The 23510-nt window shown below is 33.2% G+C and overlaps 3 protein-coding genes across 7 annotated transcripts in view; 1 reads left to right on the top strand and 2 right to left on the bottom strand.

Annotated features, from left to right (window-relative positions):
- Window positions 1-3661, bottom strand: part of carhsp1 (calcium regulated heat stable protein 1) — a 33701-nt gene extending 30040 nt beyond the window's left edge. For 3 of the 4 annotated variants that reach the window (XR_015479642.1, XR_015479643.1, XR_015479644.1), the window contains exon 1: window positions 3509-3630. Coding sequence is in view for 1 of the 4 variants with exons in the window: in NM_200562.2 (NP_956856.2) it covers window positions 3509-3521 (13 nt within the window). In the remaining 3 variants the exon portion in view is untranslated. Of the gene's footprint in view, window positions 1-3508 lie in introns of all 4 variants that reach the window. The other variant, NM_200562.2, reaches the window with a different exon arrangement.
- On the top strand, window positions 1176-22779 carry dnase1 (deoxyribonuclease I). Of its 2 annotated transcripts, none has more exons than XM_087242493.1 (9): window positions 1176-1828; window positions 17636-17774; window positions 19731-19819; window positions 19910-19996; window positions 20075-20187; window positions 20465-20577; window positions 22005-22159; window positions 22241-22334; window positions 22423-22779. In XM_087242493.1, exons 2-9 carry the CDS (start codon window positions 17637-17639, stop codon window positions 22468-22470), a joined length of 837 nt encoding a protein of 278 aa, XP_087098619.1. In that variant the 5' UTR covers window positions 1176-1828; window position 17636; the 3' UTR covers window positions 22471-22779. The 2 variants fall into 2 exon arrangements, with proteins under 2 accessions (XP_087098619.1, NP_001002674.1); NM_001002674.1 differs by lacking the exon at window positions 1176-1828 and adding an exon at window positions 17365-17459 and having other exon boundaries at window positions 22423-22774.
- On the bottom strand, window positions 5406-15064 carry naa60 (N-alpha-acetyltransferase 60, NatF catalytic subunit). Its single transcript, NM_001082872.1, is given in 7 exon segments — window positions 5406-6054; window positions 7005-7187; window positions 9373-9607; window positions 9736-9832; window positions 12305-12434; window positions 13720-13835; window positions 14911-15064. Coding segments are annotated over 5 exon segments (729 nt in total). The 5' UTR covers window positions 13830-13835; window positions 14911-15064; the 3' UTR covers window positions 5406-6054; window positions 7005-7030.
- Window positions 22780-23510: the final 731 nt, after the last annotated feature.

Here is a 23510-nt window from a genome sequence, read left to right as displayed (position 1 = left end):
GCATTTATTCAGATTTGGTTCACGAACCATAAACTTGATTCAAGGGAATTTTTGAATATCTATGTCAGTGTTTCAATGGTTTTTTTTTTTTATCTCTTTATGTTAATGTTTTTGAGCAATGTGGGTTATTTATTACACTTTAAAGAGATAGTTCATCCATAAATGAAAATTAACTCATTTACTTACCATCATTTGGTTTCAAACCTTTATGACTTTCTTTTACTCTGTTGAACACAAAAGCTATTTTGAAGAAAGCTGAAAACCTGTAACCACTGACTTTTATATGCAGTGTGCGACTTATACATTGATGACTGGGGGTCAACCTTTTCAGTAATGTTAGTTTGTGTAATACATGCTTCAGTGAATCTTCAGTGAATGTATTTATTTAAGTGACATCTAATTTACTAATAAAATGTATTTAAGTTCTCTCTGTTTTGCAGGTTATTTAGTGTATTCTGACCTGCTATTTGCGGCTTACTTTAGGTCAGACTATACAAACTACACATCTAATTTGACTTTAATTTTAGGCTTTATGTAAAAACAAACACCTATAGTCTGAGAAATCAGTTTTGTGAACTTTGACGGTGCTCTAAATCTGCCAGTTTCAGACTGTTGAATGACTTTTGTTCTTTGCATAAACTGATTGGCGCGATTATGCATTCACAATGGTATGAACGATTATAGGGGTGGTCAAATGGATATCTTTTATTTTAATTATTATAAACATTATCATTAAAAAAACAGATCAGACTGAACTTTTCTCTTAGATTCAAAGGGACCCTATCTTGTTTTGAAATCCTTTAAGAGGGATCAAACCTTAATTAGGGGGGGTCAGTCCTAATCCTAGTGTTTAGGGGGGTCTTTTAAAACATATGCATCGTATGTTTGGAACTACAAAAGGGTTTAGTGCTAAATGATGACAGTATTTTAATACAAGGTCGAACTAACCCTTAGTAGGTCACCTGCAATGTTGGGCAACAGAAACAGAAAACTCTTTGTCTGAATGATTATCTGGTGAAGGAACAGAGCATGCTGCAGTATTTTCAAGTGACTGTAACAGATTAAGTTTACTATGACCTCTAGCCTGTCTTTATGAGCTCCCAACGGGGTCCATCACTCCTCAAAATCCAATATTCCAACTGGAGGACTATCAGTTACGTAACTAAAAGCATGGCATGATGGTCTGGAAAGCAGCAAGTAAATAACTCAGTGTTCTTGGGGTGAAGGCACAAAATCATTTCTAAGACAAGGAACATTGTTTTTCAAAACCTTTATATAAAATTGAGCATCACCCTCAGAATACAAAAAAGTATCACATCTTATGGTGCCACAGTTCGCTGGGAAGATCTAGGACTTGTGTGTTAAGGAAAATAGTGAACGACACCAGCTAGAAAATGGAAACCTCCAATGTAATCAGCCATTTCCTTGGTATTTAGAAGAAGTCATCGATAAGCAAAACAAATCAGATATAATTAACTAATTCAATAACTATAGATGACAAATTAACCGAAACATCCAAAGCTTAAAAAGAAAGTCATTCAATCATTTTCTTTTCGGCTTAGTTCCTTTATCAATTTGAAGTTGCCACAGCGGAATGAACCACCAAACTTATCCAGCATATGTTTTATGCAGCAGATGCCCTTCCAGCTGCAACCCATCATTGAGAAACATCCATACACTCATTCTTACACATACACAACAGACAATAAAGTTATAGCACATGTCTTTGGACTTGTGGAAGAAACCAGAGCACCCGGTGGAGACCCACATGTACATGGGGAGAACATACGAGCCAGCGACCTACGCCACCGCACCACCCGTTTAAAAGGTAAGTTCACCAACACCACCACCACCAAAAAAAAAAAAAAACAATTACTCTTAGTTTTCTCTCTATTTCATGTGGTTCCAATTCCAATCAACAAAAAATAAATATTTTTTAAATGTTGTATTTTGTTAGCCATTGTCATTCATAGAAACTTTTAATAAATCAAATTGAATGACTAGATTTCTTTTCAAAATATATTCATCTGCGTTAATCAAAAGAAAAAAATGGTTTGGGGTGAACTATCCTTTTTAATTGAAGAGTTTAGAAAAAAAAACTGAAAAAAAACTGCTTAAACCAGCCTAAGTTGGTTAGCTGGTTGACCAGTCTGGTTTTAGAAGGGTTTTGGCCATTTCCAGGATGGTTTCAGCTCTTTCCAGCCTGGTCTTTGCTGGTCAGACTGGGAGAGGACCAGCTAAAACCAGCTATGTCCAGCTTAAACCAGGCTGCTCAAGCTGGTTTTAACTGGCCACTTTCCAGCCTGACAAGTTAAGACCTGGCTGGAAATTGCTGAAATTATCCTCCAAAAATGGCCATAAGCCCTCTAAAATCAGACTGGTTGGCCAGCTAAAACTAGCTGACCACCATAGGCTAGAAGCTGTTTTTTCAGCAGGGAAATGTTGTTTTTAAATGTTTTATTGTGCATTATTTCAAAAACTCCTTGAAAGTTGTTATTAATAAGGTGGGATGTTATAAGTACAACTACAACTTGCTTTACGTTTCACATATTCAACTGATGAAGGTCAGTGATGAATCATGAATCATTATGTTCAATCATAGTTGTGCAAGATGACTGTATCGTGTACATGAAGTTGTACATAGACTTGGCTTCGTTAATTAAAAAATATTTCATTAATTTCAACAAAACTTCATCAATTAAAAATGCCATGATTTTGACTGAACAGCCCTAAACTACGAGTTTACAGAAAATCTGCACTAACCCTCACATTTGCTGCAAACCTGTATGAATAATCAGTTCCAAAAGAAAAGAAAATGAAAAAAGAAAACTTTTTACCTCAAATAATAAAGTATAACTCTTCAATATCAATCCAAAACTGAGGCAATGCATTGCTAATTTGATCTCAAACACGTATACAAATTTGACCTGTTAAATCAAAACTGAAAACATATCACATCTCCAGTGGGAATGTTTTTTGTCATCTTATTTCAGCGGGACTTCTGCAATATTGTGTCAACATCTGAGCGTCAGCAAAAGTTGAACAATGAAAAAGAGAACATTCACACAAATCTACACCAAAAGTCCTTTAATCTGTCGTGGATATTTCCTAGAATAGTGGAACGTGTTTACTAGTATTGTTACTTCGACGCGTGTTTGGCCCCTCCCTTCAGCTCAACTAGTCTCTGGGTTAATTAATCTACTCTATTTTAACAATTCTCAACACATCTGCAATATCTCATATAGGATACCTCGGCATTGCATAGACAGACCAATTTCCCAACAATATTTAACGACAATGAATATACAACCACGCAAAATACCAAGGAAAGATGCCCCAGATTCAAGACATGTGAAACATGAAGTTTCGCGTCTACACCGATATACAAAACATTAAAACAATCTCCCTTCAAAATGAAACATTCGCGAACATGTAATACTCGCACTTTCATAAAACAAGCCACTTTATTTGGATTTATTTAGGAAAGAATAACCACAGCATCACTCACCGTTTGCAGACATGCGGGAGCCACAGAAAACAACAGTAGGTTGTTGGAAACAGGAAACAACGAACAGAAAGCCACGAAGGAAAGTAAGAGTTGCTCGGCGTTTGCTGGTCTTGACTGTGAATGAGGGTCCACGGAGAGAAGCGTGACTAAACCGATGCCATTCAAACTTGTACCATTAAATAACGATTACCGTAAAACTTCAAATATCCCGAGTGTGAAATATCAACAACAGGTACTTTTCAAACAAATGATTGAACAACATTGGTTTCATATGCATTTTATTTCTCTTTCCTATAGGTCATTTAAAAATGTTCATAATGCATGAACGAATCAATTCATAAATAAAGGACTGACAATGGAAGAATGTAAATTGATAAAAGAAACACTGTAAAACCCAGCAATCAACTTTATCAAGTGAAATGAGTGTAGTTAACTCAACATTTACCTACAGTTAATTCTACTCATTTGAAAAGAGTTTTGAACTTAGTGTTGTGAAGGTATTGGGTTAATTAAATACCTCATTACTCCAACTTAAATGGAGTAAGTTCGAAGTAGTCAAATAGATTAGTTTTTTTAACTTAAATGGTTTGAGTTGCCTTAACTTATTGAGTTTTTACAGTACTCAAGTTGGTTTGAGTTCTCTTCATTTATTGGGTTTTACTGTGCTCAAATTGCTTCGTTTACTCAAATGAATTAAGTTCACAGTACAAAGTACAAAAGGGACAGACGGAATCTGCATAATTTTTTTATTTTTATTTTTTTGCTATTTCTGTGAAGAATTTTGGTAAAAACCTGTGAATTTATGTGAAATAATTTTGGGAGTATCATAACTAAAACCTTAATATATAAAATAATAAGTAATACCTTTTCAACTTGTATTTAATGTTTACAATGCAGAACCAATTAGACCCACTTTATTTGTTAAACAAAGCAAGTCTCTTATATAATATCTCCAATAAAAGACAGAAAACATTACTTTACAAACTGTATTGTAAATAAAGCATATAAACATTTTCATATTAGTCAACAATATTACTGAAATTAATTTTAAAACTGAATAAATATGAATTTACACATATACGCAAGTAAATAAACAGAATCAATGATGGGCTAAAAATCGGTGGAATTCTGCGTGCGGAGATTCCGTGTGGGCCTACTCATTAGAATCAGTTTTTGAACTTAGATTGTTTGTTGCAATCGGTTTCCTCAAATGGTTTGAGTTACCTTCACTTTTTGGGTTTTACAGTGTACAAAACATTTGTGTACTCTCGGTGAACGCTAGAGGGTACTGTAAAATTCCGATAAGCACAAACATCTCAGTATTTCATGTCATCTAAATTCCTTTCATTTCCTTTTGGATTTCCAAAGTATTTAATAGTTTATTATTATTGTAAAATCAAATACAAATCCCATGTTTCAATTCTTACTACCTACTAGACAATGAAAATGTTACACAATTGAATGTAAAACAACATACCAACTCACAAGACTGCAACATTTAAAGAAAATCTAAAAAACTGAGGGAGATTTACACACAATCTTACACTCAATAGCACAAGGTGATAGTGGTTCTATATTGATACCTTGCTCAAATCATGCGCTTTTGATGCAAAATGAAAGTGAATTTTGTTTACAAGTCAGGAAATGGAACAAACACGTTTCCCAAATGCATTAATTACAATCACATACAGTATGACAGAACAGTTCCTATGGTTTGATAACAGAAACATTCCTTCACCAGTGTTTCATCAAAGACAATATGAACACACGGTCAGACTTAAACTAAAAATCTTTGATTCTGCAAATTGTGTAACGCGAGAGCATTTTTCCTCAAACCCATTTATTTTGCAAGTAAATCCCTGATTTACATCTACATACTGAAATTCAAGCATTTCTCCCCTCACACAACATTCATTTATTTCCCCTTTAAAACAACAGGAAGTTCACTGCATGGAATGGCAGGACGCGATGCTGTAGGATCCAAAATCATCTGAATTTTAAAAAGAGTTTTCACATTTGCGTTTGACATTAACAACACACACATATGTCGAGGTGGAGGGTTTTGTCACGGTGGCCTTCGTTTCCTTCAATTCAGCAACACTACATTCATTGCCTCTGTGCAAATGTTAATAAAAACACCAAACTTAAAAGAAATCGCTGAAGTATATGCTCCGTGCCAAGCACAAACACTTGACACATGCATGAAAGTGACTATATGGAAAAGGTATGCATACTTCTACCATCAAACCCTAAAATTATCTACAGAACAGGCCACGAATTAAAAAAAAAAACGTTGATTTATATTAAAAATCTGGATAAAGAATAGAATATTTCTACACAGCAGCAGAATTACAGGCATGAAGTGGAGATTTTATATTAAAAGGGCAATGTACTAATGACAATGCATATATTAAAGTATATATATATATATATGTAAATATATAATGTACAATTATAATACACTGCTCCAGACCAGAGAGAACGGATTTCAGTCTTCATGGCCCTCTTCAGCATCTGACGGGACCCAAACAATCAAACTCCTCCACCTGATAAAGAGACATCATTAGAGCTTAGCCTAAATCATAAAATCAGATTACACCATTAGCATCTTCCTTAAAAAATTGTGATAAAAGTGTAATGATAATTTTCGGATTTATAGCTTGTCTCCTCTATAAATACATTGTTAATTAAGACTGGAAGAATATTGAAAACTCGCTCTTTTTTGGGTCAATATCAAAGAACTTTGTTGCCGTACCATGACATATAAAGTTTCTTGTTTATTATGCCAGAATAAAATTATAGCCATACCGACCTAAAAAAAAGCAACTTTTCATTTGACATCGGTCTTAGTACACAATGTAACTGCAGAAGAGGCAAGTTTTAAATAGGAAAGTTATTAAAACTTTTTTTTGACATTTCTGAGCAAGATGCTTATGGTCTAATCCGATTTAATGATTAATGCTAAGCTGAGCTAAAAAACACTCCTGTGAGACCCTAAAATCAGCTGAATGAAATCCAAAATAGTAAAACTCAGTTGTTTGACTCTAGGGGACTTGTAAATAGATTTTTCTTTGAAGCAGAGATGATTATACTAGGGCCCATGGGCCAAAGTTGGCCCTTGGTAATCTTTGATTAAACCCACCATCCCATCTGATAAGAGAGTGAGGGTTAGGGCGAATACATTTTCACATCACCGAGCAAATCAAGGCAAAAAAAACAGGTGCAGCTTGACTAGCATAACTCCATTCTGTTATAAATGAGATTGTTTTGTTTTTTTACTGTAATAAGTTCATTATAAAATAAACTCTGTATTAGTTAACAAAGCAGTGTTTTCAGGTTATTTTTAAATATTAAATAAATTAGGAAATCACCAATGGCAACTTTAATGTAATACAGTTTGGGATATTTAACTTCGGCCCACCATGCTTAACCAAGACCCTTCATAAGAAAAGGTTTAGGCACCTCTGCTTTAAAGAGAGTAAAGAGTTAGGCTTACCTTGCATCTTTCTGAGCTGACCATCATCACATTGTCCTGCTGTACTCAATGCCGCTCTTGGAAGAGATGCCTGACCATGGCAGAAAGCTGCGCAGAAGATTCTGTGCTTGCCTGTAGATTCTCTGAGGAATAGAGCAGGGGCTCAGACTAGCCAGTGCCGAACCTATATGATGGATATAATCAGTGCTGAGCGAGTCAAGGAACACGTCTACCAGTCATATTCATGAGATCTAAGTGACATTCAAAACAGCTGTACTATAGTTTAAAATTTGGGCTAGTTTCTTTGTTTTTTTTTTTTTGAAAGAGTTTTCTGCATTTATTTGATCAATATTAGTAAAACTTAGTGTGAAATCATGTGAAATATCAATACTATTTCAAATAACTATTTTCTATTTTGATATACATTACACTGCAAATTATTTCTGATGACATCATTGAATCTTCAGCAGCATCCTTTAGAAATCATTCTAATATGCAAATTTGCTAAGTTTCTTTGTGAAAACTACATTTTTAACCCTTTATAGGTCACTCATTTAAATATTCATAAGGAAAAAACTTTAATGCTATTGGAGATTATTATAAGATTTTTTTAAACTTTTAATCATAAACAGAAATTTTAAAAAAATTAAATATATATTACCATATATGGTTTCTCACTTGATAAAATAGATTTTCTCTATTACAAAAAATAAAAATAAAAAATTGCACAGGATTTAGACATATTGCATGCAAAATTTGTTAATTAAACGTAAATATAACCAATTCAACCATAAAAAAATATTCAATCTACTTCACTTTCATTCAACAATAGCATCCTGTGAATTAATACTTAATTCAGCTAAGAGGTCATGTTATGATGAATCTATTTTTTAGTGGTCACATCATCACGTGATAAAAGCCAGCATTCACTAAACTCACTTTAACCTCCCTGCACATTCAAACAAGCATTAAAAAAGGTTGCATCCATCCCATGTCTTCATTCAATTATTTTCCTTTAGATTAGTCCCTTTATTCATCAGGGGTCGCCACCGCGAAATGAACCGCCAACTTAACCAGCATATGTTTCACACACCAGATGCCCTTCCAGCTGCAACCCAGTACTGGGAAACACCCATACACACTCATTCACAGTCACACACTACGGCCAATTTGGTTTATTCAATTCACCTAAAGTGCATGTCTTTGGACTGTGGGGGAAACCGGAGCACCCGAAGAAAAACCACGCCAATTTGGGGAGAACATGCAAACTCCAAACAGAAATGCCAACAGACCCAGCTGGGACTCGAACCAGCAATCTTCTTGCTGTTAAGCGACAGTACTGAGCCATCGTGTCGCCCCATGCCATGCCTTAATTTTGATCATTTTTACTCACTTACTAAGCCAGGGGTGGGCAAACATGCTAATCAGTGTCTTCAAGATCACTAGAAATCTATAAGTAGGTGTGTTTGATGAGAGTTGGAGCTAAGCTTGTGCAGAACACCGGCCCCACAGGACCGAGTTCACCCAAACCTGCTCTAAGCTGTTCATGAGATCAAACTCAGATATATTCATTTCTGTGCATAGTTAGCAACTCCGTCAACACCTAAAAAGCTCTCAGAAAATTCACATTTGACCTTTGATTTACTACTACAAGTTTAACGAGGATGTAACCAATGTAAAAATGAGGGTAATTATGATATGGCATGAATGCACCTAAACCAAACATAAGAATGTAGATAAAAACACAAATAACACATGATCTGGTAAGATTATTGGCTACCAGTAACAATAAATACATGTGTATAGACAGCTCTGGAAAAAATTCAAAGAAAATGGCGATCGGTTCTCTGGATTTGACATTGAGAAGTCAATGTTTGGAGTAAAATCATTCATTTGGGCTTTATATATCCATTTAATAAAATACTGATAATGTAGCTTCAAACATTCTAATAAAAATATTATTGTTTATTTGATCATATTAACAGTGAGCCTGGTCAATATTAAATATTTTCATGATTTTAGACCTTAAATATTGGGGAAAATAGCCATGCATAAATGTATTATTTATACACGTCAAACATGTAAACATATACCTTTTCCTCCTATTATTTAAAGTCTTAAAAAAGTACATATTTTAATACTGACCTACTGTTAATATCTGCAAACAAACAATAATTATTAAAGTAAAAATTGATAAATATAATAATTGTTACTCTCCAAAACACCTACCTAATAATGACAAATGCAGTTAACACACAATAAATGAGATTTTTTTCCAAAGCTGTATAACATATAGCTCTAATTGCTAACCCCATTCATAACTCTCGGTCAAAGGACACACAGATAAGAGCAACTCAAAAACAAACGTGTGAGATAAAGAAAAGGATATAAGATAGTCCATGGAGGATGTCCGCCATTGATGTAGAGGACGTAGGTGAAACCATCTTTGAGCACTCCTCGTATCGAGTAATAGTACGGTAAATAGTGGTGCTGTTTAAAGTCTCTGTTCTCATAGAAGTGAATGGCAGTGTTATTAGTGGTGAGCACATGCAGGTAGATGGCTTTACAGTGGTCCTGCGCCGTGGTGGAGATGTGCTCCTTTAAACTGTCCAGCAACAGAGAGCCTGTGGGGAGAGGAAAAAGACAGAAGATTGACCTGTGTGTATACAGTTTAAGTTTTATGGGAGGAAGTATACTTCAAGGGAGGCTTCTTTTATGAATGTTGCATAACTACACATTTGTCACTTCTCACCTATTCCATGTTTGCGAAACTCCTTCACGACTCCTAAACTCAGGATGTACGCAACCTGAGTGTCAACAGGAAAGCTGGAGGCCAAAATGTCTCCATCCTGGTGGAGAGAAATATGTGCTGAGCTAGCAAAACACAATTCTCCACACAATTTAAATAACACAATAATAATAAAAATAACTTGAATTGGTTTTAATTAGTGATTTTAATTGGTTGTTCTATCATTCATAATATGGAAAGCCATTTTGAACGCTTTATTTTTAAGTGATTATATCTTGCGATTGTGATGTGTAATTGAAAAACAAATGAGGGGTGTTTTTTTTTTTAAAGAAAGTGTCTTATGCTCACCTAGGCTATATTTATTTGTTCGTAAATACAAAAATTCTAAGTATCATTCTAATTTAAAATAATAATTATCATATTTTAAATTATAATAGACTTATAAGATTATAATAAATAAGATTATAACAGACAAAGACTATTTTTTTAATCATTATTGTAATTTATTTCCAGTATTAAAGTGTTACTTCTGTTTACCTTTTTTATTTTTCCTTAATTCCAAAAAAAGAAACTTGATTTTTTTACATTTTTTTTTGTGCTAAATTATTTTTTTATTTCTATAATTGTTTAAGTTATTTTTTTATTATTATTTAAGGAGCTTTCATAGGATTTTATAGACTCGCTGCAAAAAAAATGCTATTCTTACTTTATTTTTGTCTTGTTTCTGGTCCAAATATCTACAAACTCTTAAATCAAAAAACATTTGAAGTAGTACAAGTAAAAACAAATTGTCTCCTCTTTAGAAATAACATATAAAAAACAAAGTTTTTCCTTAAAACAAGCAAAATAATCTGCCAACGGGGTAAGCCAAATAATAATGTTGTTTTCGCTTTGAAATAAGATTTCTTTGCTTACCCAATTGGCAGATTATTTTACTTGTTTTAAGAGAAAAACTGACTTCATTTTGAAATAGTATTTCTAAAAATAAGACAATATTTTTTATTTGTCTAAAAAATGTTTTTTAATTTAAGAATTTTTAGATATTTGCACTAGAAGCAAGACAAAAACTTTAAGTAAGAAAAACATTTTTGCAGTGTAATGGTGTTGTGAAATTAATGAATGTATAGTATACAGTGCTCAGCATAAATAAGTACACCCATCACAAATCTCTCTTTTTAATTCATATTTTTCATAGGAAGCTAAACAATATTATATTTGTGCAGATACATTATATTAGTCAGTACAGAAGCCAAATCCGGAGCTTATTTAACAAAATAACTTATGATATTGGTCCAAAAACTAGTAAACCCAAATTTATATGTTATAGAAAATTATTTTTTAATTTAATATAAAAAAATTGAAATGTAACATTTTGCTTAAATTTAATTGTATTATTTTCAATTTTAAATATCTTTGATGAATAAAATATAATTTTAATATATTTGTTTAATAAATCTGTTTTGTTTAAACGCACCAAAGTACATTGCCTATATTCACCTAGAAATGGATAACAATATTTTCAAAACGGGGTGTACTTTATTATGCTGAGCACTGTATAATTGTGATAACCATGAAACTATTATTATTCCTCAGACCATAATCATACCAACAAAATCTATTTTTATTGCATCCCTAACGGAGAAACATTTTGACCGTATTGCAAACACATTAACTGTACACACGCCCATAATCAAATTTACTATGCTAATCATTTATGTGACTAAATCGTTAATTAAAAGTGAACTTTATTTATTTCTAAATTGCATACTAAATATGCAGTAATGAAAAGCAGGAGGCATAACTACCTTGAAAAGGCAGAATCCTCTCTAATGAAGGTCAAATCTTTTGCTACGTGCAGAAATGTAGCCTGTAACCCAATTAATCATCTGCTATAAAAAGGCTTTGGATATGTCAGATGATCTTAATTATGACCCTTTACATCAAAGCTTCTGGAGAACTATTCTTCATGCATGGCCAAAGTCATGTATTACTTATCCATACATTTATTATTTAAAGCAAAAAACCCTGCAAATAACCTTCTTTCACTATTTATTTTCACATTTCATGCATAGAAAAGATGAACTTGCAATTCAGGAATAACTTTCTAATTTTGTGTTGAGAGGTTTGAATAAGGTGCGCTTTTTTTTAAAATAATAAAAAAAAAAATTAATAAAAAAAAAATAAATAAAAAAAAATAATTATATATATATATATATATATATATATATATATATATATATATATATATATATATATAGACAATAAAAAAAATAGATATGCTTTTTTATTACATGACATTTTTTTTTCCATCAAGGATGCACTTTTATTTTATTTTAATTATTTATCAAAAATCCATAAAAAATGTATCATTTTCAATAAACACATTAAAAAGCACTGTTTTCAACATTTATAATAAGACCATTTATTATTCCTAACATTCTATGCATATCTTGTGCAAATGTATCTATAGGCATGCTAAAATTCTAAGTGTTTTATTATGTCTATTATAGATTTAAATTATATGCTCATTCATTTTCCTCATTGTGTTATTTTTTAATACACCTAGTCATACCTCTTTGTGTACTTTCGTTCTGCTTTTTATTTCAGCCACAATCATCCCCACAATTCCACCTCTGAAGGTGGCAGCCAGACTGAAGAACTTCTTATTTGATGTGATGTCATGGTACCATGAGTCTGGATACCTAAAACACAAACAAAACAATTAGTGGGCGTCTTAGTAACTATATGGTTTCCATTCTATGTCCAAAAGGAAATTATCAATAGTAAAACAAATGATTTTTTGAGAAGCGCTTCTCGTTATATTATACTCGCATGGCAATTTAAATAAAATGTATATCCACCTCAATTTAGTGCACAATTGTTGTGTGCATTTTAATTCTTAGACACTGCAAAAAAAGCAACATATTTTATAGATTTTTTGGGGATGTCACTAAAAAATGCTTTATGGAAATTCTAAGATATGCAAACACTGCAAAAAAAATGCTTTTCTTATTTAGATTTTGTCTTGTTTCTAGCTCAGATATTAACACTAACAATTTTTAAATCAAGCAGCATTTTCTAGACAAGTGAAAAATTAATTTATTTTCAGAAAGTGTCCAAATTATGTCAGTTTTTCCTTAAAACTAGCTACATAATCTGCCAATGGGAATTAATCTAGTATTCGCTTTGCAAATATAATTATTTAGATCAGCCCATTTGCAGAGTATTGGAAAAATCCACTTCATTTTTGACATCTTATTTCTAAAAACAAGACAATATTTTTACTTGTCTTGCTTGATTTAGGATTTCTTTTGATATTTGGACCAGAAACAAGACAAAAACTCTTTTTTTGTAGTGCACACCTTAGCATTTCCATAAAGCGTTTTTAGTGATATCCCCCCCAAAATCTATGCATGAAATAAGTAGTGTAGTGCTTGGTGTGTATAAAAAGTAATTGTTTAATTCAGGGTTTCCGTACTCACTCAATGGAGGATCACTCTCCACAGAGCACTTTAATTCTGTCTATGTCATCATAGTAGAGCAGGCAGATTATTTTGCTTGATTTAAGGAAAAATGTACCTAATTTTGACATTTTATTTATAAAAATTGCCAATATTTTACTTGTATAGAAAACACTGCTTGAATTAGGATTTATTTGTGTGTGTGTGTGTGTGTGTGTGTGTGTGTGTGTGTGTGTGTGTGTGTGTGTATATATATATATATATATATATATATATATATATATATATATATATATATATATATATATATATATATATATATATATATTTATTTTCATTTAGACCCGAAACAAGACAAAAACTCTAAATAAGAAACGCTTTTTGTAGTGTATGCACATCTTAGCATTTCCATAAAGCATTTTTGGTGGTATCCCACCAAAAAAACTATGCATAATATAAGTAGTGTAGTACTTGGTGTGGAATGAGGATAAAAAGAAATTGTTTGATTTAGAGTTTCAGTACTCACTCAATGGGGAACCACTCTCCACAGAGCACTTTAATTCTGTCTATGTCATCGTGGCAGAGCAGGCGAAGCTGTATTTCACTGAGGGCGGTGGTAGGCACCACGTCGGTCATTCACACCTGAGAAAAAAAACAAAATAGGAAGAGCAATTCAGAAGTTTAAAACAAGTTAAGCAACAAGCTCTCACTTTGAAAACCATTATTTTGATTGGACACTCCATTATATGTTAAAAGTAGGGCTGGGTAATATGGCAAAAACGCAATCTTGATAATTATTTTCCATATTGAATGATAACGATATAAATTTTGATGTAAGTTGTTAATGCTTCCAGATTTAAAAGAGCACCCCAACAATGACTGAACACACAAAAATTTAAGGTCTATTAAATGGCATAATTTTGGCCGATACATTTTTGGTGGCAAACAATTTCATATATCTTTATTTTCAACACACTTTTAGATTCCCATTGTTGCCCATTTCTGCTGTGTGATTAGCTCTGACTCTCAATATAAAGTAAAAAAGTTTAGTTAAAAGATTAAATGGCTTGGGAAATGGTGGTATGTTGGAAAATTACTTCCTAAAAAGATTATAGCTGCTTGTTTTAGTACCTCACTATAAACTAAGAAGTTTTTTCCCGGATGAAATTTGATACGTATTAACATGTTTCTTCTAGTTATCTGTCAACTCAAATGTTGCCATTTGGAAAGAAAAACAAAAACAGGATGTCCATGTAAACAGAAAGACATTCTGCCATAATAAAAAAGCAAAGAATATTGTGACTACCAAACTCTTATTATGTATTTTTATTAAGTCTTATGCGAGTGAAAAGATGAATCCGTTACAAATAACTCATTGTTATCAAATAAAACTTGAAAAACAGAAAATACATTGCAAAGCATTGCTGAGCAATTGTATAACGTTACACCTAACGTTACAATAAAGCCAAAACAGATAGACAGCAACCTTCTAATACCAAAAGCTAGCAGCTAGTCAGCACTAATATGTTTCTAAACGTAATATCATGCATTTGTAAGACACCTAAAGGTATAATTACCATATAAAAGACTATAATATCGTGATCTGGGAATTTAGTCTACTTATATAATCAACCTGTCAGTCGCTTTTCCCTGATTTGTTTACATGCTAACCGCTAAGTGCAGAAATGATTAGCAGGGATTCGAAATGATTCCTAACCTGCCTAGTTTCACCGATAAACAGAAGGATGTGCAGTCGTTTCTTTTTATTGCCGTGGAGACAGTTCACTGCTGCGGTAGCATGGCGATAGTGTGTAAATTTGTGTCCGGGATAGAGATGACACATTCAGCCAGAGACTCCAACTGCGCTCTGTAAAGCATTAGCGTAGCCGTTAGCACTTCGACAACTCTGGGCAGACACTTCCGGTTCGGTCCGTTCCGAAAACAGCCGAACGCCACCGAAGTGCTTGTAATGCATGATAGGATTTTAGCTTTTAAAAGTCTTTGATTTTAAACACCTGAGCGCATGTAAATTCCAGTCTAATAATTTATATTAGACATATTTTGATTTATAAATTAATAAAACAACATCACTCAAAAACATGACATGTGCGCACAACTTGTGCATGCCCAGCTACACAAAAATCCAACGTTATGCACAAAATGGCATAAAATAGAAAAGATATAAACTCTAAATACACTTTTCACATAATATGAAATGCATAATAGTATATGTCTGGTATGTATTTTAAATAAACGGTCGACATATAAATTGCCTAAAGCATGCAGTGAAATATGTAGCCTATGTTAGAAGGTTATTGCATTCTGTGTTAGAATGTAATTTCATACGGGGTATACGATATATATACAGGGTATCACGGACTTTTAATATCAGTCAGCCAGCCTCAGGGCTTCCGGTCAATTCTCAAATATGGAAATAATTTTACCCCTCTATTTTCAATGGAGTTTTTTTTTTTTTTTTTGCCCTAGCCTGCTGTCTTTCATCTCTTTTGCGCTTTAACAACCAAACTGATGTTGTCTATTTAACTGATTTTATTTGAATTGCATTTACAACATCGAAGTTTTTCGAACATCGAACCGTATTAAATTGAAAATAGTTAAAGCTTTCACCGAAAGTTCATCATTGGCTGACACTGTGCATATAGCCCATTAAAATTAATTATACAGTAATTTGTTTAGACACCGATAAGCTTTTCAAGTAGCGCTTACACTGTAAAAATCCGAGAAGGCATTAATGTCACATGCGTGTGCCATAATTTATACAATTAAATAAATATATAACTTTTGTTCTTGGCCTCATATGGAAAGAACCTATAAGAGGATATATGCACATATATCTAACCTATATGCACATATATAATGTTATTTTATATTACATATATATGTATATATGCCACATATTGGCAAAATTGAGGTGCATAAATGTGCATATACAGGCTATATTGGTCTTCTGTATTGCTTCTTTATAAGCCCTATATGTACATACAATAAGATCTAACAAAAAATATATATATATGTATGTGCAAACACATGAAATTGGTATCACGTAATTGGCAAGTTATGGAACTTAACTATGGCAATAACAGTGAGAAGAGATGTAAAGCTGTCTACACGTTTTCCTGAAACATTTACAAGGTCAATTCTTTCTTGTATGAAGATACATGGTTTGTCGTTTTTTTTTTTCTGTTTTCCGTTTTTTGCCTTATTTTTGCTCTTGTACTATATTTTTTCTTGTTCTTTTTGATTGCTTTTAAGTAATTAAAAAATCTTAATTTCTTTTATGTTGTCTAGCAGCTATGGATTTTAATACTTTTACTAATATATAAGTAAACAAATAGATAAACATATAACTGTACATGTATAAATGCACACATATGTACATATACTATAGGAAAACGGCTAATTTTTTATATTTCACATGTATTAAAAACCTACATTAAAACCTATGTTAAAGCAAACATGTTTGTTTTTTTCCATGTGGGGCATCTCATTTTTATTGATATCCTGTCATACTGTGACCCCTATTATTAAAATGACTCCACTTTTCTTATTATGGGACTAGTCAACAGTGTATGAGACACAGAATAGCATAACATGAAATAGAAAAAGAATGTGTACTGTAAATACCATAAGCACCGTTTTCGCATGTCATCATTATTAAATGCCACACACATGTTGCGCCCTCTGTTGCCCTGAAGCGGTATTATTTTTTTGTAAATGTGAGGTCAGTTTTCAGGGGTCAAATCATACACAGTAAGTCAAATAACAGAACTGAAAACTAAACTGAAAGAGGAAAATGTTTAGAAGACCCCTACACACACAAACAAAAGCACATTTTAAATATGCCATTTATAAATCTTTACAAACAAACACATTGAAACAAGCGTGTAAAAATTGAGATTCTGGCTCTATTAGAGACACCGTAAAAAAAAAAAACACCTTTCATAATGAATTATATAAGCCAGCTTCAAATAAATATTTTCTAAATATTTCTCTCTTAGCACCTGTTTAAAGTTAGATTAGACTTTGTCTTATCGCCCACCTGTTAATTTCCCATGGAGAAAGTGAGCGAGAGGTTGGTGTCTTTCCACAGTAGTGGTAAATAAAAACTCTGCAGAATAAGTGATACTACTTTAATTCCCTGAGAGAGGGACTTGCTGAGAGGCAAATACAAAGGCGCTTTAGTGGTGCAAAAAAGGCTTTCCACCTGTTCTCACGACACACGAGAAAAACAGAACTCAACAGCAGGTACAGCCATCTTGTTTCATAGAAAGAAATACTAAAGAACCAGAAAAATATATTTATATTTAGATGGTAATATTTTAAGTCGTTAAGATTATCTGTGTGTGCAAATTTGTTGATTTGCACATCAAATGTTTTGACCATCTAATGCATGTCTGAATATGCTCTCTGTCTCTTCACAGCATGAAGTTTATAATTACTCTAGGTGTGCTCCTGGTCTCTGTCCACATTGGAAGCTCATTTCTGATTGGAGCATTTAACATCAAATCCTTTGGGAACTCAAAAGTGTCTAACGCCACTCTGCTTGACATCATTACCAAGGTGAGTGACCCCCATGGGTTTCTCTTAAGAATTATAACCATAAAAATTATAATAAAAAGATTGTCCACATGCATAACATGTAGTGTATTATTTTGTGTATTATTATAAGCATGTCATTTTTATCATCAGGTTTCTTAATGGTTTTTTATTGGTTGTTTCTATCATCCATACTATGCAATTTTTAACATTATCCTGGAATTTTACAGTTTCCCATCATTTCAAGCTTAAAAAAAAAAAAAAAAGAGTATTGCTCAGTAGTATAGAAAGTGGAAACAACTTTTTGTCTTTTGGGTGGGAAAAATCATAATATGAGTTGGCATGGGAGGATAATCGTTTCAAGGTATACCACGGTTTGGAAAAGGTTTTAAAACCTTTTACATTTTTTTTTTTTTTAGGATTTATTTACGTTTCAGCAGAAAAAAAAATATCTAAAAATGCCATTTTAAATAGTAAAGAAATCAGTGTTTTTGAAACTAATAAAGACAGCAGAAGTCAATGATTCACTTGAATTATTTAGCCTGACATGTTATACATTATTATTATTATTATTATTATATTATACATCTTTCAAAAAATTAAATATATTGTTTTCAAAGGGAAAAAGGTTATTGTTTTATACCCAGATATTTAAAAAGAATATATTTTAGAGCAGTGATCTCAATACTGTGAAATCGTGATATTTTTATCCAAGGTTATCATACCGTCAGAATCTTATACTGGCCTATGCCTAATTATGAGATATAAACATACAATTTGCAGCAGAAGTCTGAATTCTGACCGAAATATATCTTGCAATTCTGATTTTCTTTACTCTCAGAATGCTGAGTATATCTAGTAATTCTTAGCCACATTTTTTTGTTAAAAACTAAACTATATTTTGAAATAGCAAGTTTTAATTCTCTCAGCTCTATTTATTAAAGCTTGCTATTCAAAAACACAGTTCAGTTTTGAAAAAATAAATAAATAAATCATCAATAAATTTTATACATTTCTAAATATTTCACAATTTTGGTTTATAAATTCAAAGTGTGACTAAGGTTACATTCTTAAAAATAAAGGTTATTAAAAGGTTCTTTGTTGCTGTAGATGGTTCTTTGAAGAACCTTTAACATCCATAAAACCTTTTCAACTCGCAAAAGGTTCTTTGTAGCCCCAAATGTTTCTTTGCACTTTAAAATAGTTCCACAGTAAATGACATTAGTATCATTTTACAGAATGTAACTGCTGGTTTGAAATGACATGAACGTTATGATAAATACAATTTTTTTGTGCGCACTGCACCTTTATTTTAATATGGTTAACATAGACATACAGAATAATATAACTATCAATTTCTGCCAAAATAATTTTTTTAAACTGCATTTGTTTTTCCAAATTAACGTTGTATAATTTGACACATGTATAAGACAAATTGTTTTGGCAATCCATATTTAATCTTTCTTTCAGGATTTTCTTTATTTACTGCATTTATGGGGTCATGAACCTTCTCATAGATGGTTCTACAAAAAGCCGAGCTGTTAAAAAAGGTTATTTGTAGTACCAATAAAGGTTCTTTACAGCACCAAAAAAAAGAAAGGTTCTTCAAGAAAACATTTGGTCAAAGGTTCTATGAAGATCCAAAAAAGGTTCTTTAATGGCATCGCTGTAAAACCACCTTATATTTCTAAGTATAGCAAAAGTAAGAATAGTATAGTAGAATAGCTATAATACTATTCTCACTCTTGCTATTCTAACCTTAGTCAGAGCTTTGAATTTATAAACCAAAATTTCTGAGGGAAAAAATAAATTGAGTGAAAATACAATTCTTACAATTCAGTTTTGTGTTTCAATTGTAAATCTTAGATCAGAATCTTCTCAGAATATGTTGGTTTTAGTGTCACAATTGCCTGTTTTATTTTTCATCTCATGGCAAAACACGATTCGATTAACATCTGTGTGTGTGTGTGTTTTTGTTAGGTGGTGCACCGGTATGACATCATACTCATTCAAGAAGTGCGAGACAGTGACCTCTCCGCAACATCTAAACTGATGGACAGTGTGAATGGGTAAGTTGACTTTAGTTACAGCATTTAAATGAACACATTTAAAATGTAAACAATTTACACAAATCACAATAATACTTTTTTCCATGTCAGAGGCTCCTCGCCGTATCAATATGATTACATTGCCAGTGAGCCATTGGGTAGGAACACATACAAAGAGAGATACCTCTTTGTTTACAGGTAGCATGTTGCTCATATATTACAGTATATCATTTGTGTACTTGTGGGTGGTATCAAATAAATGATAACTCTCAACAGGAGTGAGTCGGTGTCTGCCGTAAACAGTTTCCATTATGATGATGGATGTGAACCGTGTGGAACAGACACATTCAACAGAGAACCATTTGTGGTGATGTTCTCTTCTAAAACAGGCAGGTGGAGCTCGCAGAACATTGTTGCAGCAATGATAGATGGATGTATGGATGGATGCCGTCTTGGTCCATATTAAAGACTGAAACTGTGTACAGACATCAAACTAAACTGTATTATTCTCTGAAATTGAAGTTAGAAAACATTCAAAGTAATTTACCGCTCACATTGTGATGCTAAACAACATTCAGATCAGCCTATTTCAGCCTCTGCAACAAAAGTACATTACTGAAGAGAAAACTGAAAGAGAGAGACCACTAACACTTTTTTTTTTTCTAGCTGTCCGAGACTTTGCTCTCGTTCCTCAACACACATCCCCAGAAGTGGCTGTGCAGGAAATCGATGCTCTGCATGATGTCGTCTTGGACACTAGACAGCGTCTGAACACAAATGTAACTAGAACATAATGGACCAACTAGTCTGGTTAACACAGAACATTCAAACTGATTTACACTAAGTGGAGATCAAAATTACGTTCAATTTCCTAAATTTTGAGGCCACATATTAGTCCTATTTGCAGCTATTATAACAGGAGGAACAGAGCAGTTTTCATAAGCATGTATTCTGTATAATACAGTATAAATAATCAAAACGTTATATTTGATATCTGAGATATTGTTCACGATTAGAAAACTCTTTCAGATTTGTTCCAGGTATTGATCAACCTTGTGGTAATTTCTTTAATTACCAGCCTGATCTCACAAGAAAACACAATGTTATGCTAATTTTAGCCAATTCCTACAAATTAATATGGGCTATATGCACAACTGTGTTTTTCAGCCAATCGATGTTGTAATGTAGTTCAAATATAATCAGTTAAATAGACTTAAGCATCTGTTTGGTTGTTAAAGTGTAAAAAGAGACAACGTTTACACGCAGGCGGCGTCATTAGCAGCAAGCCAGACAGAAATTTCATTGAAAATACAGGGGGTAAAATTATTTTCAGATTTTAAAGACATGGCGCGGAAAAATATAATTTAATGCAGTGTTTCTTGTTTGGTCTAATACCCACTTTATATTGTATCTCAGCTAGGCAGTGATGATCACTTTTTTTTTTTTTTAAAGAAATCAGATCTTAAACATGGCGATTTTGTATGGGATGACAATTAACCAGAAGCCCAGGGTCTGGCTGACTGAAATTAACAGTCTGTGTGCATATACCCTATTTAATTTGTATGAATTTTTGAAAGGAGACCTCCTCCAAACCCCACCCCTAAACCCAACCATCATTAAAAGATGATTAAACCTTACTAAATGCTTGAATGAGATCATACAAATTTATTCGCATTAGTTACTAGATTACAATGTTATGTACACTAGTTACAAATTACAGCAAGTTTACTTGCTAGCAAAACATTTCAGTTTCACTGACTTTGGTTGAGCTTTTGTGCCTTTAACACAACCTACCCATGCTGAAAGCTCCCCCAATTGGACATCTTCAGGGCTGTATCAACATATACTTGCTCCAGAATGAGACTTAAAGGAATTTCAGCTAAAACAAGAGACGTTGGTAACTCCATATCTGTGGTTTCTAACATACAGCATCTTCACAGTGTCTCTAACTCAAATCCCCTTCAAAAGGCTGATTGTCTACAATAGCATGCACGAAAGGACAGGACAATATGGACAATCTCAATAGCTTTCCATTTCTATTTAGTTAAGCACTAAACAGGGTCAAGATCTGATATGGCATACAGTGTATCCACATTTAACAGAATTTGGTCAGCAAAATTGCATTTTGCAAACTCTCATCAGCAGAGAGAATCAAAAGGCTGATAATATACAATGTGATCTAGGTGACATTTTAATTTTGTTTCAGAACATCATGCTTTTGGGAGACTTCAATGCTGGCTGCAGGTATGTTTCCAATTCAGCTTGGGCCAATATCCGGCTCCGCACTGACCAGAGTTACACCTGGCTCATCCCAGACAGTGCGGACACCACCGTCACACACACAAACTGCCCTTATGACAGGTAGGAAACACATCACAAGCTATATAGTTGGATAAAATAAACAAGTGCCATGTAATGACCCATAAATTGTTTTGATAAAAGGATCGTGGCGACTCCTGACATGATGAGAGGAGTGGCTCCAGGATCAGCGCAGGTCTTTGACTTCATGGAGGCTCATGGATTGAGCCAGGACTGGGTAAGGAAAGGTTTAGCCTCATCATTTGAGGCATTAGTCTGTCGCGTTGTGTTTTTGTCTGTCTGAAGAATTCATGTCTCCTTCGCAGGCACTGGCAGTAAGCGATCACTTTCCAGTTGAGGTCAAGCTCATGTGAAATTCCTTTTCCATTTTCTTGCGGCAGATTTACAGTGAGTGACATGTAATGCTGAGATACACTTATTGAAAAATAAATCCTCTTTTAATAATTGTAAAAGAAACAAATTGTACAAATGATTATAATCACTGATGTGCTGCTGAAGAAACATGTACAACCCCAAGTGATTTCTAAATTTACTTGCATTTCATTGAAGATAATGATTTAATGCATGTTATTTAATGTGTTTAAACAAACATGTATTCCAATTTTGGTTCTTGCAACACATTTAAAAAAAGTTGGAACAATAAAGCATTTACCACTTTGTAATATTGTCATTCATAACACTTAAGAGATGTTTAGGGACTGAAGACACCAAGTGAAGTGTTTCAGACGTAATTTTGTCCCATTGTTCCTGCAAACATGTCTTAAGGTGGACAACAGTAAAAGGTCTTTGTTGTCGCATTTTGTGCTTCAATATGCACCACACATTCTCTATTAAACACAGGTCGGGTCTGCAGACAGGCCAGTCAAGTATCCGTATCCTCTTCCTTCGCAGCCAGGACTTTCTAATGTGTGCAGATTGTGGTTTTTTATTGTCTTGTTGAAATATGCATGGGTGTGCCTAAAAAAAATAAAGGGAGCACATTGTGCTCCAAAGTCACAGACACAACCACATACCATGATAGACCCTGACTTTTGAACTTGTTGCATGGTAACATTCTGGATGATCCTTTTCTTTGGTTCGGAGCACACAGCTTCCATTTCCTCCCATAAAATACCTTAAATACTGATTCATACGACCACATGTTTTCACTGTCATGCACCATCCCAGATGCTTCTAAGCCCAGAGAAGTTGAGCACTGAACACTGTTAACATAGGGCTTCTTTTTGGCACAGTAAAATTTTACCTGGAATATTTTTGTGGTCATATTGTCCGAAATTAAATACAATTTAAAATAAATCTGTAAATTACTACTTTCTTTTTTATTTGCATTTTTCCATACTGTCTCAACCTTTTCTGATTTGGGGTTGTATTATTAATATTATTGCGTTTTTTT

The sequence above is a fragment of the Danio rerio genome, chromosome 3 (genome assembly GCF_052040795.2).
Source record: "Danio rerio strain M-AB ecotype USA chromosome 3, GRCz13ab, whole genome shotgun sequence".
In the NCBI taxonomy this organism is placed as follows: Eukaryota; Metazoa; Chordata; class Actinopteri; order Cypriniformes; family Danionidae; genus Danio; species Danio rerio.
The sequence above is the reverse complement of the archived record's forward strand: the minus strand, read 5'-3'. Positions and strand labels throughout refer to the sequence as shown.